Raw genomic sequence first — 13,807 nt, 5'->3', positions numbered from 1 at the left:
GGTTGAGGAGGAATGGATTACTGTTAAAAGTAAAAAATCTAAATTGTCCTAGTCCTCTTTTGATATGACCCTTCGATCCCACAAGGGTACGACAAATTCTTGATCCTTCCTGGTTGGGTTGGGGCTGCTGATTTTTTGCAACCCGTTGGTTTTTGGTGGGGGTCGTTCTTATGATGTTCCCCTTCTTTTGATTGGTTGTGCCGAATCTCTTTTGTGTTCTATTTCTTTGAGTGGACTTTCAAGTTTATCTTTCGATTCGGGTTGCAGGTCCTAAAACCTGTCTTGTATAGAGTTTATGGTCCCTTAAAAACTTGATTTTCCTTAATAAAAAACTTCCACTTAAACAAGGATTAGTAACTTGCTCTAATACCATGAAAGGAAATACAAGAGCAAAAAAATAAAAGATAAATCCAAGTAAGTATATTGATTGAAGTAATGTTACCAAAGTAGAAAGCAACTTGAGAGTAATCACTCAAAACTTGAAGAAGAGACAAAAAAGTTTTTGAAAGGGGAAAAGCAAAGCAAAACCCCTTATGTATTATGAATGAAGGGAAAGCCTAAAGAAGAGACAAAGACAGACACACACACACACACACACACACACACACACACACACACACACACACACACACACAGAGAGAGAGAGAGAGAGAGTTTTCATTACAATTATATCATAAAGTGAAGAATGAGAGGAGAAACATCTCTTAAATAGAGATGAGAAGAGGAGATACAAAGTAGCTCCCAAATCTATGAATGCCACCATTCATAATATGTGTGTGCAATGTGTCAACATCCTCTTAAGGAGGATAAACTAATAATCCTTAATAGAGGAAAATAAAAGAAATGACTTGTCCTCACACATGTACTAGAGGACAAATTACATGTGGGGATTCCAAAGGAATATCCCAAACTAAATACAAATAAACCTAAGTCAAGTAAAGATTAAATATTCTAGCAATTACTCACAACAAATAGTCACTTGAGCAGGAAGATATAATTGAAAATCACCTACAACCACTCCAAAACCAACAAACTAGAAACACCCCCAACACACCAAAACTAAAAATCTTTCAATCTCTTCGATCAACACAATCTATCCCTCTGAATGAAAGATAGTCACAAATAATCAGCTAGGTACTGTCTTTCAAGCATGAAACTGATGGTTGCTAGGAGGCTCTCAATTTCAAAGCTCAATCCTGACACCTTTCCGACAACATAACATTATCATTCATCCAGCATTCCCGAATGAGAGCTCAACGCTCTTATTTATAGATTTTGGAGGCTCAAATTCAAATTCAAATTCCACTCACATGGTGCCCAAATTCAATTAGCACTTCATTTCACCTCCTTAGTATAATTCGCCCAACTCGCATCCTCTCTTAATTACCACTTTTGATAAATATAATGCTTATAAAATAACATTGATGGAATTGCACATTGGCATCTCAATATGAAGGTGGAATATTTCACCAAATTGACTTAGGATAAAAATAATATTTCCCTTCTCTAAGTCGTCCAAGATCATAGTAGGGTCATCTTATTAGAATTATCAATAATGTGTAAAGTGAGTGCTCAACAATGACTTTTAAAATAATAATATAACTTAGGCAATTTTACTTAGAAAATCGTCCACTTGCCATAAGTTATCATTTAATTAAAAAACACCATGTCGACCCCTTGAAGTCATAACACAAATTACGCCTAGGCCATGGGAAATAATAAAGTATTAAAAAATACTTCTGCTTCCAAATACTGAATACTGTCAAAATGCATTGAGGCCAAGGTACTAAACTGCATTGCAGAAAATAGTCTTCTAAGTTCGAACATAAGATCTTGCCAAAAATATATTGTCAAAAATAGCCATTGAACTGAGCTACAAAACCCCTACCAAAAATAGCACTGCTATAAATAGCATACTGCTAAAAATAGTAAGTGTTTTCAAAGTGATTTTAACCTCAATCTTACTATAAATAGCATACTGTTAAAAATAGTAAGTGTTTTCAAAATGATTTTAACCTCAATTTGAGCAACTATCGTACTTACTAAAAATAGTAAGTCCAGAAAAGGTCTTCAAATTGATTTGCATGTTATACCATCGCGAAACTCTCAGAAAACTCAAAAAAACCCAAAGAATTTAGCTACTTCCGACACCACTTACTAAAAATAGTAAGTCGGTCAAACTCCATTGCTTGCTATGCATGCACCCTCATTGTGAAACTTTTTGAAAACCTTGAAGGAATCCAAAATCAGAACTGTAAAATTTCAACATACAAGCCACCAGAATTGCAAAAGCATCCTCCTAGAAAATTGGAAACCCTAATATATGTCTCTGATTGACCAATGGGTCTCAGAAGTGGCCAATAGTCCCCAAAACCAACTAAATCGGAAAAGGAGACATTACAATTATTTTCATCATTTTCTATTAGAATATCATTTTATCAATTTATACAATTCTAAGTATCAAATTGTTTTTGATATTAAAAGTAGCAAAACAAAGATGCCGACCTTTTACAAACTCAGGTCGAACAAGCCATAAACAGCAGGTGGGACTCAAATATCCAATTGTTTAATTGTTAAACAGTCAATAATTTTACACCTCTGCTCAAGTTTTATCTTTAATTGTTGAACCCAGGAACATTTTTAAATAATCATATGCTATTAATATCTAAACTGTTGGCCAAAACAATCTCACAATGATACAAATATGTTCTTGGCAAACTTTGCCAGTGTGCCTCTCTGCTAAAACAATTGGAAGCAGTGTAAGCCATATCCGCTGTCCAATGACTTTTATATATCAATGTTCAAATTTTTGGCCGCCTTCTCCTTAACAGTAAAATATTGGAGTCCGTAAAATGTAACAAGTAGAAAATAGCAACTAAATATTAGATTTTATTAAATAAATTGCCTTCCAAGTAACGAGTGGCTTAGGGGAGAGTTAGCTTGCTCTTGTTTGAAACTAGATCAGCAAAATAAATTTCAGTGTAAAATTAATATATGGTGCTGAAAGTGGAATGCCACTTTGTAAGGTATTTACAATAAAAAGTTTTATAAATAAAAGAGATTAAGGAATACCATAGCTTGTATACTATTTAATGCTCATGTTAACAACTCGTAGTTTGCTACTCCATAAGTGACACGATTCCGGCTACTATTTTATTCAGACATTAGCTTTGGAAGTCCAATCTAATAACTTTAATTTAACCAGGAAATATTCCTTCAATTTCCAACTACTCTAAATACTTATGATCGTTAACTGTTGAGTCTTCATTGTTATGCTAATGGCGTTCAGAAGCAATGACAGTTTTAGAAAAACATGAATGTAAGGAAGTTTAGAAATTCTTTGTACTCTTAGAGCTCCGTAAGTAACAAAATATTAGGAATTCTTTGTACTCTGGTATTTTTTGAAGTTTTATATGCATTGAACTTGATTATGCCAGACCCAAAGCAAGATAGAGTACATTTGAACAATTATCTCTGAAAGGATTTGAACGCAAGGCTCCACAATGGTTGCCTGGAAGCCCCAACGAGTTACCACTTAGTATTATCTATCCTACACCTATTTCCTTCAAATTTATAATAACATTGAGAAAAAACTCGAGGATATGATTCAATTTACTGAAAGTGAGACTAATTAATAATTATTATACATTTTCAATTTTTTGGAAAAAAATGGCCAGTTGACTCAAATTAGACACTTGAACATCCTCTCTTCAGTTCAATCTGGATGTCCTTACAACATAAATCATCTCATTGGCATGAGGTCTATCCAATTCATATCCCTAAGGAAAACTTTCTCTAATGCAAATAGAACTTTACTTCTGCAAGCACTCTGAAAAAGGGCAATTACATTGTTCTAAATGGTAAAATAAAAGTCATCTCAAACCAAAAAGGCCCAAGAGACGCAAGGTGAGATCATCTGCAGATATATGCCCATGTTCATTACAAAACTCACCAATCTCAACAATGAAGGGTGAAAATCTAGGAATGATAACTGAGCTCTATTCATTTCTTCCTTCAAATAAATTTTTCCAGTGATTTATAGAAGGATATTTACAACTTTAAAGGACAATCCATGATATCGTTTAACTGTGAGTATAGGTAATGCATGTGCTTTGCCTCCTCTACAACATAAGAGAAACCAGAGTGCAAAGCAGATATTTCCACACTCTAGCAAACAAGCCTCTAAGAGACAAATCAACCCAGGGTGATGTCCTGTACAGTGTAAAGAACTATGAATCAAGAAATAGGCATTGCAACACCATCATTTGATCTACGCCTTATAGAACTTGAGTACTCAAGACCACCATCAGAAGAACTAGCATGTGAAGAAACTAATGTAGACTTTCTTGAGAGCACCGGATTCAAATTGCCATTTCCAGAGCTTTCTGAATTATCAGGATTATTGCTTGATTGTCTAGAACCATCATGATTGTGACCCTCATCTGCCAGTTTCCTCAAGAGATTCATGACAGTTGGAAGAAATTTTGTTGATAGTGACAAAATTCCAGGCAGCTGCACAACATGGATCAGTAAATATTACAACAACTGAACATACTAAAGAATGAGACAACCACAGCGAAGCAAATATTTACTTGAAACTCACATAAAATTACTTACAATTCCATGATTGAACTCTCCAGGAATGTCCAGTTGCACCCACAAAGCTCTGCCTAACAAGTAAAGAACAAAAAGCACCCCAATATAGAGTGGATTCCTATGGACAACACGTTTCAATGGCACTGTCAACCCACTGAGCATGCAAGCAATATGTACAAGAAAAGAAGCACAAGAACTCAACCTCAAATGGAATGCATGCATTATACCTCAAGAGAAGCATAAACTCATTAAATCCCAAAACAAAAATAGCAAGAATTGCCCATGGTGGCGGCAACCAGGAAGAACTCTTCTTCTTTGCTTCCTGGAAACATTCACAATGATCTAGCCCTTTAAGAATTTCTTCAAGATATTCTGTCCATTCATAATCCACAAAATAAAGAAAGCACAAAACTTTGCCTCTAATAAAACCACCTAGACATCATGATCTAGTACATCATATTCTGAGCATTTGCCTTTACCATCTGTAAATATTTGTGGTCAGTAAGTTAACACAAGAATAACTGATTATAGCAGTTAATTCATTCACTCGACAAATTTATGTTCGCTATTTATCTCAGGAAGATATTAGACAGAAGGTGCTTAGTGTTTATAATGTTGTAGTGACTTAAGTCTTAAACATTATGTATGTCTGATAAAGAAACTTACACAATGTAAGTTATGACTACCGTATAACATAAAATTTGAAGAGTAAATACATTCACTTTAACTTTTGTCCACTTTTTATCTCAAGTAGATATTAGACATAAAATTTGGACTTTAGACATAAGGTATCAATGCTTATGTTGTTATAATGACTTAAATGTCATGTATGTCTGATAAAGTAATTTCCATAATAAATTCAAAACCAGCATAACTTCCTCCCTCAACAACAAAAAACTGCACACATATTCAAATGTGTGCTTTACAAATTCTCTGTCATTTTTTGTGCATGCATTCTTTAGGCATGTCAAGAAAGAGTGCCAATAACAAAAATACGATTTATCCCAAAAGAAATTGTGGGCCAAGAATAATAAAGCAGAAGTTAAAGGTAGCATAAGACTCCAAGAAGAGTATGCATAAAAGGTGCCTCCACTAGACAACAGTTATGCAGATAGTTTGCTAGGATTCTGTTCCATTGCATCCTCTGATTTCATCTACAACTAACATGAATACATTTAATTTACTATTGATTCCAAAAATACAAATTTTGGTTCACTAGGCTATGAGGAGATTGAGGGTGTTACAATTGTGTTGAATGATGCCATAAAATTTGTAGTCAAGGATTTTAGCTTTGTTTCAAAAATGAACTGTTGAGGAATCTGGACCAGAGATAGAAAAGATAACAGTCTGATAATATTTAGGAAGGATGGACTTTAATGAGATCACTGCAATGAATATGTTTTCCTCCACTGCGTATCTATATAACTCTGTTATATTAATCTTCTACAATAATGTCGACAACTTGCTGGGTCATGAGATTATCACGGTTATTGATTTCAATTACCAGCAAGTTTTCGACGCCTTTGCATATATAAGGATGGAGAGTCATGTCCACGTAGGGGCATGACTTCTACGTGGCTTATGTCACGTAGAGTCATGACCCTACGGGGACATGCCCCTACGTCCCTTGTTCACCGCTGATGTTCATTACTTAACAATGATGGTGCTCGGGCTCACTAACTAATTCGACCCCGATAGTTATTGGGATTATTTTGAACCATATCGATTATTAGATAAAGTAATAAATATGTATATATATATAGATTGCTTCAATCCGAATGAAGCTATATCCTTAACACTCCCTCTTAGCAAACGAGGATTGAATTTCATAATTGAGTTTTAAGGAACAACCTTCTAGATATACATATTCATTTGACATGATCATTCACTCAGTAACACTTACTAGTGAAATACTTCATATCTCAGGGAGATATGGATTATCTGATATCCAGCACTCTGGGACAACAACCACTTGAAGTCTTATCAAATTACAACCTTGATTCTAGTGATAATTGTAACATTGTCATTATCATGGGTGAAATAATTTTAGTATCATGATATCCAGCACATTCCGGGAAAGCAAATTAATGTAGTCAATCATGATATGATTGTTATCATAATTTCCGACATATTTCGGAACAACCATTTAATGATAACAACTCAATAACTCGTCATAGAAAAATTTAGTATCAAAATTTCCGGCACATTCCAGGACAGCAACTTAATGTAGTCAATCTTGACACAGATCAGGCTATTGTGAAAGTCGTCACCTTACAATAGCGATCTTACACTTACATCACATGAAAGATTGTCACCTTTCATGACATAGCACATACATGCAATATTGCATCCAAGATATTCATGAATATATCAAATTACATATGAATCATATTAATATCAGAAATTTCCATTATAATTTAGTCATACCAAGTTTACCTCTAAAGTATTCCACTTTCAACTTTGCAAGAGGTTTGGTGAATATGTTGGCACTTTTCTCTTCAGTGTTGATGTAGGTCAACTTGATAACATCTCTGTCTACCATATCTCTTATGTAATGGTATGGGATTTCTATATGCTTGGATCGATTATGAAAGACTGGATTTACAGAAAGTTTGATGCAACTTTGATTATCACAATGAATCACAGTGGGGTCTAGGGGTTTCCCAAATAGTCCAACTAGCAATTTCCTTAACCATACTGCCTCACGTGCTCCCATGGAGCCAGCCATATATTCATCTTTAGTGGAACTCTGAGCAACTACTAACTATTTTCTGCCAAACCAGGATATCATAGCTGATCCAAGACTAAAACAACACCCCGTTGTACTTTTACGATCAATGGAACTACCTGCCCAGTCGGAATCAGAATACCCTTGGAGTTGTATCTCAACATTTTTATATTTCAAGCCAAGTCCAATAGTGCTACGCAAGTATCTCAGAATATGCTTAGCCGCCATTAGGTGAATTTTCTTAGGTTCGCACATGAAGTGACTTAACACATTGATAGCGTAACAAATATCAAGGCAAGTGTTTACCAGGTACATGAGAGATCCAATGATTTGTCTACAGTATGTAGGATCTGTAGGTTCTGAATCTACTGCTTCACTTTTGAGATTATGAAGATTTGTTTCCATTGGAATGGAGAGAGGTTTACAATCCATCATACCAAATCTGGTCACGTTATCAATGGTGTATTTTCCTTGATTTTGGAAAATATAATTCTCCTTTTGCCATACTTCTAGGCCCAGAAAATTGTGCAGTAGACCTAGATCTTTCATATCGAATTCAGCCACAAGATCTTGTTTGCATTTTGCAATGAGGTGATTTTCTCATATTATCAACAAGTCATCAACATAGAGAACAAGTATTAACATGTCACCATCGGATATTTTGAAGTATATGTTAGAATCTACTTCATTTTTGGAATATCCTAGTTTGGAGAGATAGCTATCTATCCTTCTATACCATGCCTTGGGAGCTTGCTTAAGGCCATAGAGATCTTTTTTTAGTCTACACACATAGAGGTTTCTATCATGTGTAGCAAAGCCTTTAGGGTGTTCTATATATACTTCTTCCTCAATAATACCATTCAAAAATGTGGTCTTTACGTCCATTTGGTGTATCTTCCACCCTTCGGAAGCTGCAATGGCAATGATGGTTCTCACAGAAGTATATCGGGCAACTGGAGCAAATGTCTCTTCGTAATCAATGCTAGCCTTTTGAGAGAACCCCCTGGCAACGAATCTGGCTTTGTGTTTTTTAATACCACCATCTGGTGCATATTTGATTTTGAATAACCACTTTGATGAGATAACTGATTTGTCTTTTGGTCTAGGTACAATGTCCCAAACATCATTCTTTAAGATAGATTGGTATTCCTCAATCATTGCATCTTTCCAAGCTTGACATGTTAAGGCTTCTTCAACATTTGATGGTTCAGATTTTGTAAGTTCAGTCATGAGTGCAAGATAGCATGATTGACTTCTTGTTTTCTTATTCTCTTTGAAGATTTCATTAGGTTCCACATTATTTTCTTCAATCATCTTTCTTGCCCATAGTGGTCTTTTCTTGTTGTTAGGATTTTCAGCATTCTCGAAATTAGGTGATTGAAGTTCACGACTTTCTATGCTATTCTCCCTCTGATTCTCAATTGTAAGATTTTCATCTAATTTTGTGGTTAGATCATCTTCTGCACTTAGAGAGAGCTTATAAGCAGCATCTTCTTCAAATTTGACATCTCTACTGATTTCAATAGATCTTCGTCCCGGAATATAGACTCTGTATCCTTTAGTGGTTTCACTGTAGCCAACAAATATGCCTTTCTTCCCAGAGGGTTCTAGTTTGGTTCTCTTTTCTTTAGGAACGTGAATATACACGTGGCAACCAAAGATTCTTAGATGGCTTAAATCTGGTTTATTTTCTATAAAGGCTTCTTCAGGTGTTATATTCTCTAGGATTGAATGAGGGAATCTGTTTTGAATATACACAGTTGTATTTGAGGCTTTAGCCCAAAATGAGATATGTAGATTTTGATCATGCATCATGGCTTTGGCGGCTTCGATGATGGTTCTATTTGTTCTTTCTGTGACTCCATTATGTTGAGGAATGTAAGGTTCAGTACACTCCTTAATCCCAACAAAAATGCAGAATTCTTTAAAATTTTCAAAGATGTATTCACCCCCATTATCTGATCTTAGAGTCTTTATTTTCTTCCTAGTTTGATTTTCCACCAAGGCTTTAAATTCTTTGAATTTTAATAACACTTCATTTGATTCCTTGAGTTTTCCTAGAGTAATCATCAACAAATATCACGTAATACAAGAATCCCCCTAGTGATGGTAATGACATTGGACCACACAAATCAATGTGGACAAATTCTAGTACAACTTTTGATTTGTGTTCACTTGAGGGAAAGGACCCTTTTGAGTTCTTCCCTAAAGCACATCCTTTACAAGTTCCAACATGATCAGATTTTAGATTGGGTAATCCTGTGGTAATCTTTCCTATAGAAGGTAGGGCACTAAATCGAAGATGTCCTAATCTTCTATGCCAAATTTCATTAGAGTTTGATACTTCATGATTTAGTGCTTGTTTTTTAATATTACATAATTTGTATAAACTACCATCTCTAGATCCTATAGAAATAGAATTCTTTATGTTAGAATTTTTAGGCTAGAGTAGAACTTTATCTTCATGGAAGGTGACACGATATCCCTAATCAGCTAGTCCTGAAATAGAGACCAAATTCCATTTGATACCTGGTACAAAAAGAACATCTTTCAATTGTAATGTAACTCTTGTTCTTAATTGAATTGAGCAGGTCCCAATTCCTTTCACTGGATAGGTAGAATTGTCTCCTATTGTAACTTCTTCAATTGAGTGGCCTTCAAAGGTTTCGAATTGATCTCTAAATCCGGTTATGTGTCGTGATGCTCCACTGTCAATTATCCACATATGTTTGTTTGAGTTTAGTTCACTTGATAAGGCTAAGAAAAATAGAGGATTCTCTACTTCCTTGACTTCAGCTATGGTAGCTTGAGGTTTCTTTCTTTTTGGACAGAATCTTTGAGTGTGTCCAAATTTATCATACTTGTAGCATTGGATCTTGGAGAAGTCTCTACTTTTGTGGTTATTTCCTCTCTTCCATTTGAACTTCCTTTTCTCCCCTTTGTTACTTGTGTTAGCATGTAGTGCTTGAATTTCTCCCTCTTTGTTTGGACCCAATCCTCTTGTGATTAGTTGAGATTCTTCTTGAGTGCAATCATTCTTGAGTTGATCGAATTTTGGTAGTGTCGGACGAGCACTAATGCCTTGAATAAAGGATTCCCAACTGGATGGTAATCCCTTAAGTGCTATTAGAGATAGCTCCATATCATCTACATTACTTCCAATAGTTGATAATTGGTCTTTCAACTCTGAAATCCTCATGAAATAGGATGTAATTGTTTCTCCTTTATTCATGTAGATATGCATTAATTGATGCTTTAAAGTGAGCAATCTACTTGCATTATTTATTTCATATGAGTTTTGAATGGTCTTGAACATATCATAAGTTGTAGTTAGTTTTGAGATGGTTGGGAGAATGTGATCTTTAACAGCATCAATTATGATTTTCTTAGCCTTCTTGTTGTGTCTTTTCCAAGTTGTTTTCTCTGGCTCGTCTTCGAGCATATTCTTCTATGTATGCATCTAGTTCGAGTTCTTGAAGAATTGTTGTTATTCGAATTCTCCATGAGACAAAGTTGGATGCGCCTTCAAGTCTATCCTCCACTCTAACACTATTCACCATAATTGTTTTGAATGCAAGTCTGAAATTTTTTAGAAAAGAGGTGTTTCTATTTTTATTATTTCTCTACCAACTTGGCTTTGATACCATGTTAAGGAATCTGGACCGGAGATAGAGAAGATAACAATCTGATAATATTTAGGAAGGATGGACTTTAATGAGATCACTGCAATGAATATGTTTTCATCCACTACGTATCTATATAACTCTGTTATATTAATCTTCTACGATAATGTCAACAGCTTGCTGGGTCATGAGATTGCCATGGTTATTGATTTCAATTACCAGCAAGTTGTCGCCACCTTTGCATATATAAGGATGGAGAGTCATGTCCATGTAGGGACATGACTTCTACGTGGCTTATGTCACATAGAGTCATGACCCTCCGTCCCTTGTTCACCGCTGATGTTCATTAGTTAACAATGATGGTGCTCGGGCTCACTAACTAATTCGACCCCGATAGTTATCGGGATTATTCTGAACCATATAGATTATTATATAAAGTAATAAATATGTATATATATATAGATTGCTTCAATCCAAATGAAGCTATATCCTTAACATGAACAAGAACCTATAATCTATAAATCAGCTTACCGCTAACCTTGACATTGGTGTGGATTTTCATACAAAGAGGTGCATTGTAACCAATGTCATGCAGGGAAAAGTGGTTGCCATAGGCATTGAGCATAGCAGGTTGTACAAGCTAGTTGACCTTATGATTTATCACAAATCAATTTGGGTGCATTAGTTGTGAAAGGCAATGGTGGTGTCAGGGCATGAGAGATATCGTTATCTCAACCTTCAATATTTAACCAAACCAAGCAAATCAACATGGTTCAGAATTTGTTGACTATCTATGAGAAGCAAGATATATGTACAAAGTGTTTTGCTAGTAACCAATGATGGAAATTTGTTTCCTACAAAAGGAGCATAGAATGCAAAGGGAGCTTTGGATCTCATTCATGCATATTTAGGCAAGTCATCTAGAAAATCATTCACAATTCTTGGTCTGCCTGTTTTGGTTCCTTTGTCACGTTCAAAGCACTTGTTGAGAATTTGATAGCTAGATGTATCAAAAATTTGTGAACAAATAATGTAGGCAAGTTCATTTGTCCGCAATCTCAAGGCTGCTGTAAGAAGGACCGTTCTGCGAAATGGAGTAATTGACTAAAAAACCCAGATGATAATGGAGATGACCCAGTGTATGATGCAATGCCAAGGCATGCCACGTGAATATTGAGGTGAAATACTCGACACAAAAACCTATCACGTAAACATAAGTCCATACAAGGCATTAAAAGATGTTACACCTGAAGAATCTTAGTTCAAGCCAAAGCCCAAGGTCATACATTACTGTGTTTTTGGTTTAGCTGCACATGTTTTAGTTCCTAGTAAAAAGACACCAACTAGATTATGAGGCTAGAAATATTTCTTTGTAGACTGTCATGAACAAACAAATGATTCATTGATATTTTCTACTAACAAAGTCATCATTAGTCCAAATGTTGATGTCAAGGAAACAAAACCTTTCTTTGATTGTAATTTGACCGGCAGGCAGTTAGTAATATGTCAAGAACTTGTATTTTGATATCTTGAACTCAATCGTAGTCACTAGAATGTCAACCTTTGGTGATATTACTTCCACGCCACTGGTTTATCAGTGAAGAAAATCTGCCCTGGCTTCAACTCAAGACATGGTTAATTCACCAAAAGAATTTCAAGTAACAAAACCATGGAGGCCCAAGTGGTTTCCTTCCACTCTTTAAGATGTGTGGAGGTGAATTCCTAAATCAGATGCATGACCCTAACATTTGTTCCACTCTTTTCAGCTGCAGATGTTCGTGTTCCTGATAACAAGCAAACTAAATTCTAGGAGGCTACAAATACTTATTTGCTAGCTATAGTGAACAATCAAAGGCATCCAAACTCATTGAGATCTCTACTAACAATGTTATCATCAGTCCAAATGTTGATGTCAAATAAAAAAACCTACCTTCCTTTGTTAATTTGACCAGTGGATAGGTAGTAATATGTCAGCCTCCGGAACTAGTATTGTGCTTCCTTTGAAAACATAGGGCTCTAATTCTTCTTGAGCTCTATCAGAATTTCTTCTGCTCCTAGTCCTTATGATGTGTGGGAGGATGACCTTCCTAAATCAGATGCCTGACCCTAACATTTATTCCACTCTTTTCAGCTGCATACGTTTTCATTTCCAATAACAAGTAAATCATATTCTAGGAGCTACAAACACCTCTTTGATAGCTATAGTGAACAACCAAAGGCTTCCAAACTCATTGAGATTTCTACTAATAAAGTATTCATCAGTCCAAATGTTGATATCACAGAAACAAAGCCTTTGTTAATTTGACCAGCAGTTGGGTAGTAATATGTCAGGAACTAGTATTGTGCTTCCTTTGAAAAAGTAGGTCTCTAATTCTTCTTGGACTCTGTCACTATCACTAATGTGTCAGCCTTTGACAACATTACTTCGACACCATTGGTTTCTCAGCAAGGAAAATCTCAGTTGGCATCAATTCCAGATGTGGTTGCTTCAGCACATGAATTTCAAGTAGCCCAACCATAGAGATCCGAGTGATTATTTTACTCCTTCAGATGTGTGGGAGGATGGACTTCCTATATCAGATGCACAAGCTTAACATTTATTCCACTATTTTCAGCTACAAATGTTGAAGTTCATGATACAAGTAAACTAGATTCTACGAGCTAAAAATATTTCTTTGCTGGCTAATGTTTTAGTTCATGATAACAAGTAAACTAGATTCTAAGAGCTAAATATATTTCATTGCTAGATAACAATTTAGTTCATGATAACAAGTAAAATAGATTCTAAAACGTACAAATATTTCTTTACTAGCTATAGTGAACAATCAAGGCATACAAACTCAATGATATTTAAACTAAC

The 13,807-nt window shown here is 35.4% G+C and overlaps 1 protein-coding gene across 15 annotated transcripts in view; it reads right to left on the bottom strand.

The window, feature by feature from the left end:
* Positions 1-3,603: 3,603 nt before the first annotated feature.
* Positions 3,604-13,807, bottom strand: part of LOC131054457 (protein ROOT HAIR DEFECTIVE 3) — a 90,704-nt gene continuing 80,500 nt past the window's right edge. For all 15 annotated transcript variants that reach the window (XM_057988973.2, XM_057988984.2, XM_057988978.2 and 12 more), the window contains 3 exons: positions 4,824-4,918; positions 4,618-4,714; positions 3,604-4,512 (listed from right to left, as the gene is read on the bottom strand). In XM_057988973.2, coding sequence (XP_057844956.1) covers positions 4,237-4,512; positions 4,618-4,714; positions 4,824-4,918 — 468 coding nt within the window. In that variant the 3' untranslated portion in view covers positions 3,604-4,236. The remainder of the gene's footprint in view (positions 4,513-4,617; positions 4,715-4,823; positions 4,919-13,807) is intronic.

This window comes from Cryptomeria japonica, chromosome 2 (assembly GCF_030272615.1).
Source record: "Cryptomeria japonica chromosome 2, Sugi_1.0, whole genome shotgun sequence".
NCBI lineage: Eukaryota > Viridiplantae > Streptophyta > Pinopsida > Cupressales > Cupressaceae > Cryptomeria > Cryptomeria japonica.
The sequence above is the reverse complement of the archived record's forward strand: the minus strand, read 5'-3'. Positions and strand labels throughout refer to the sequence as shown.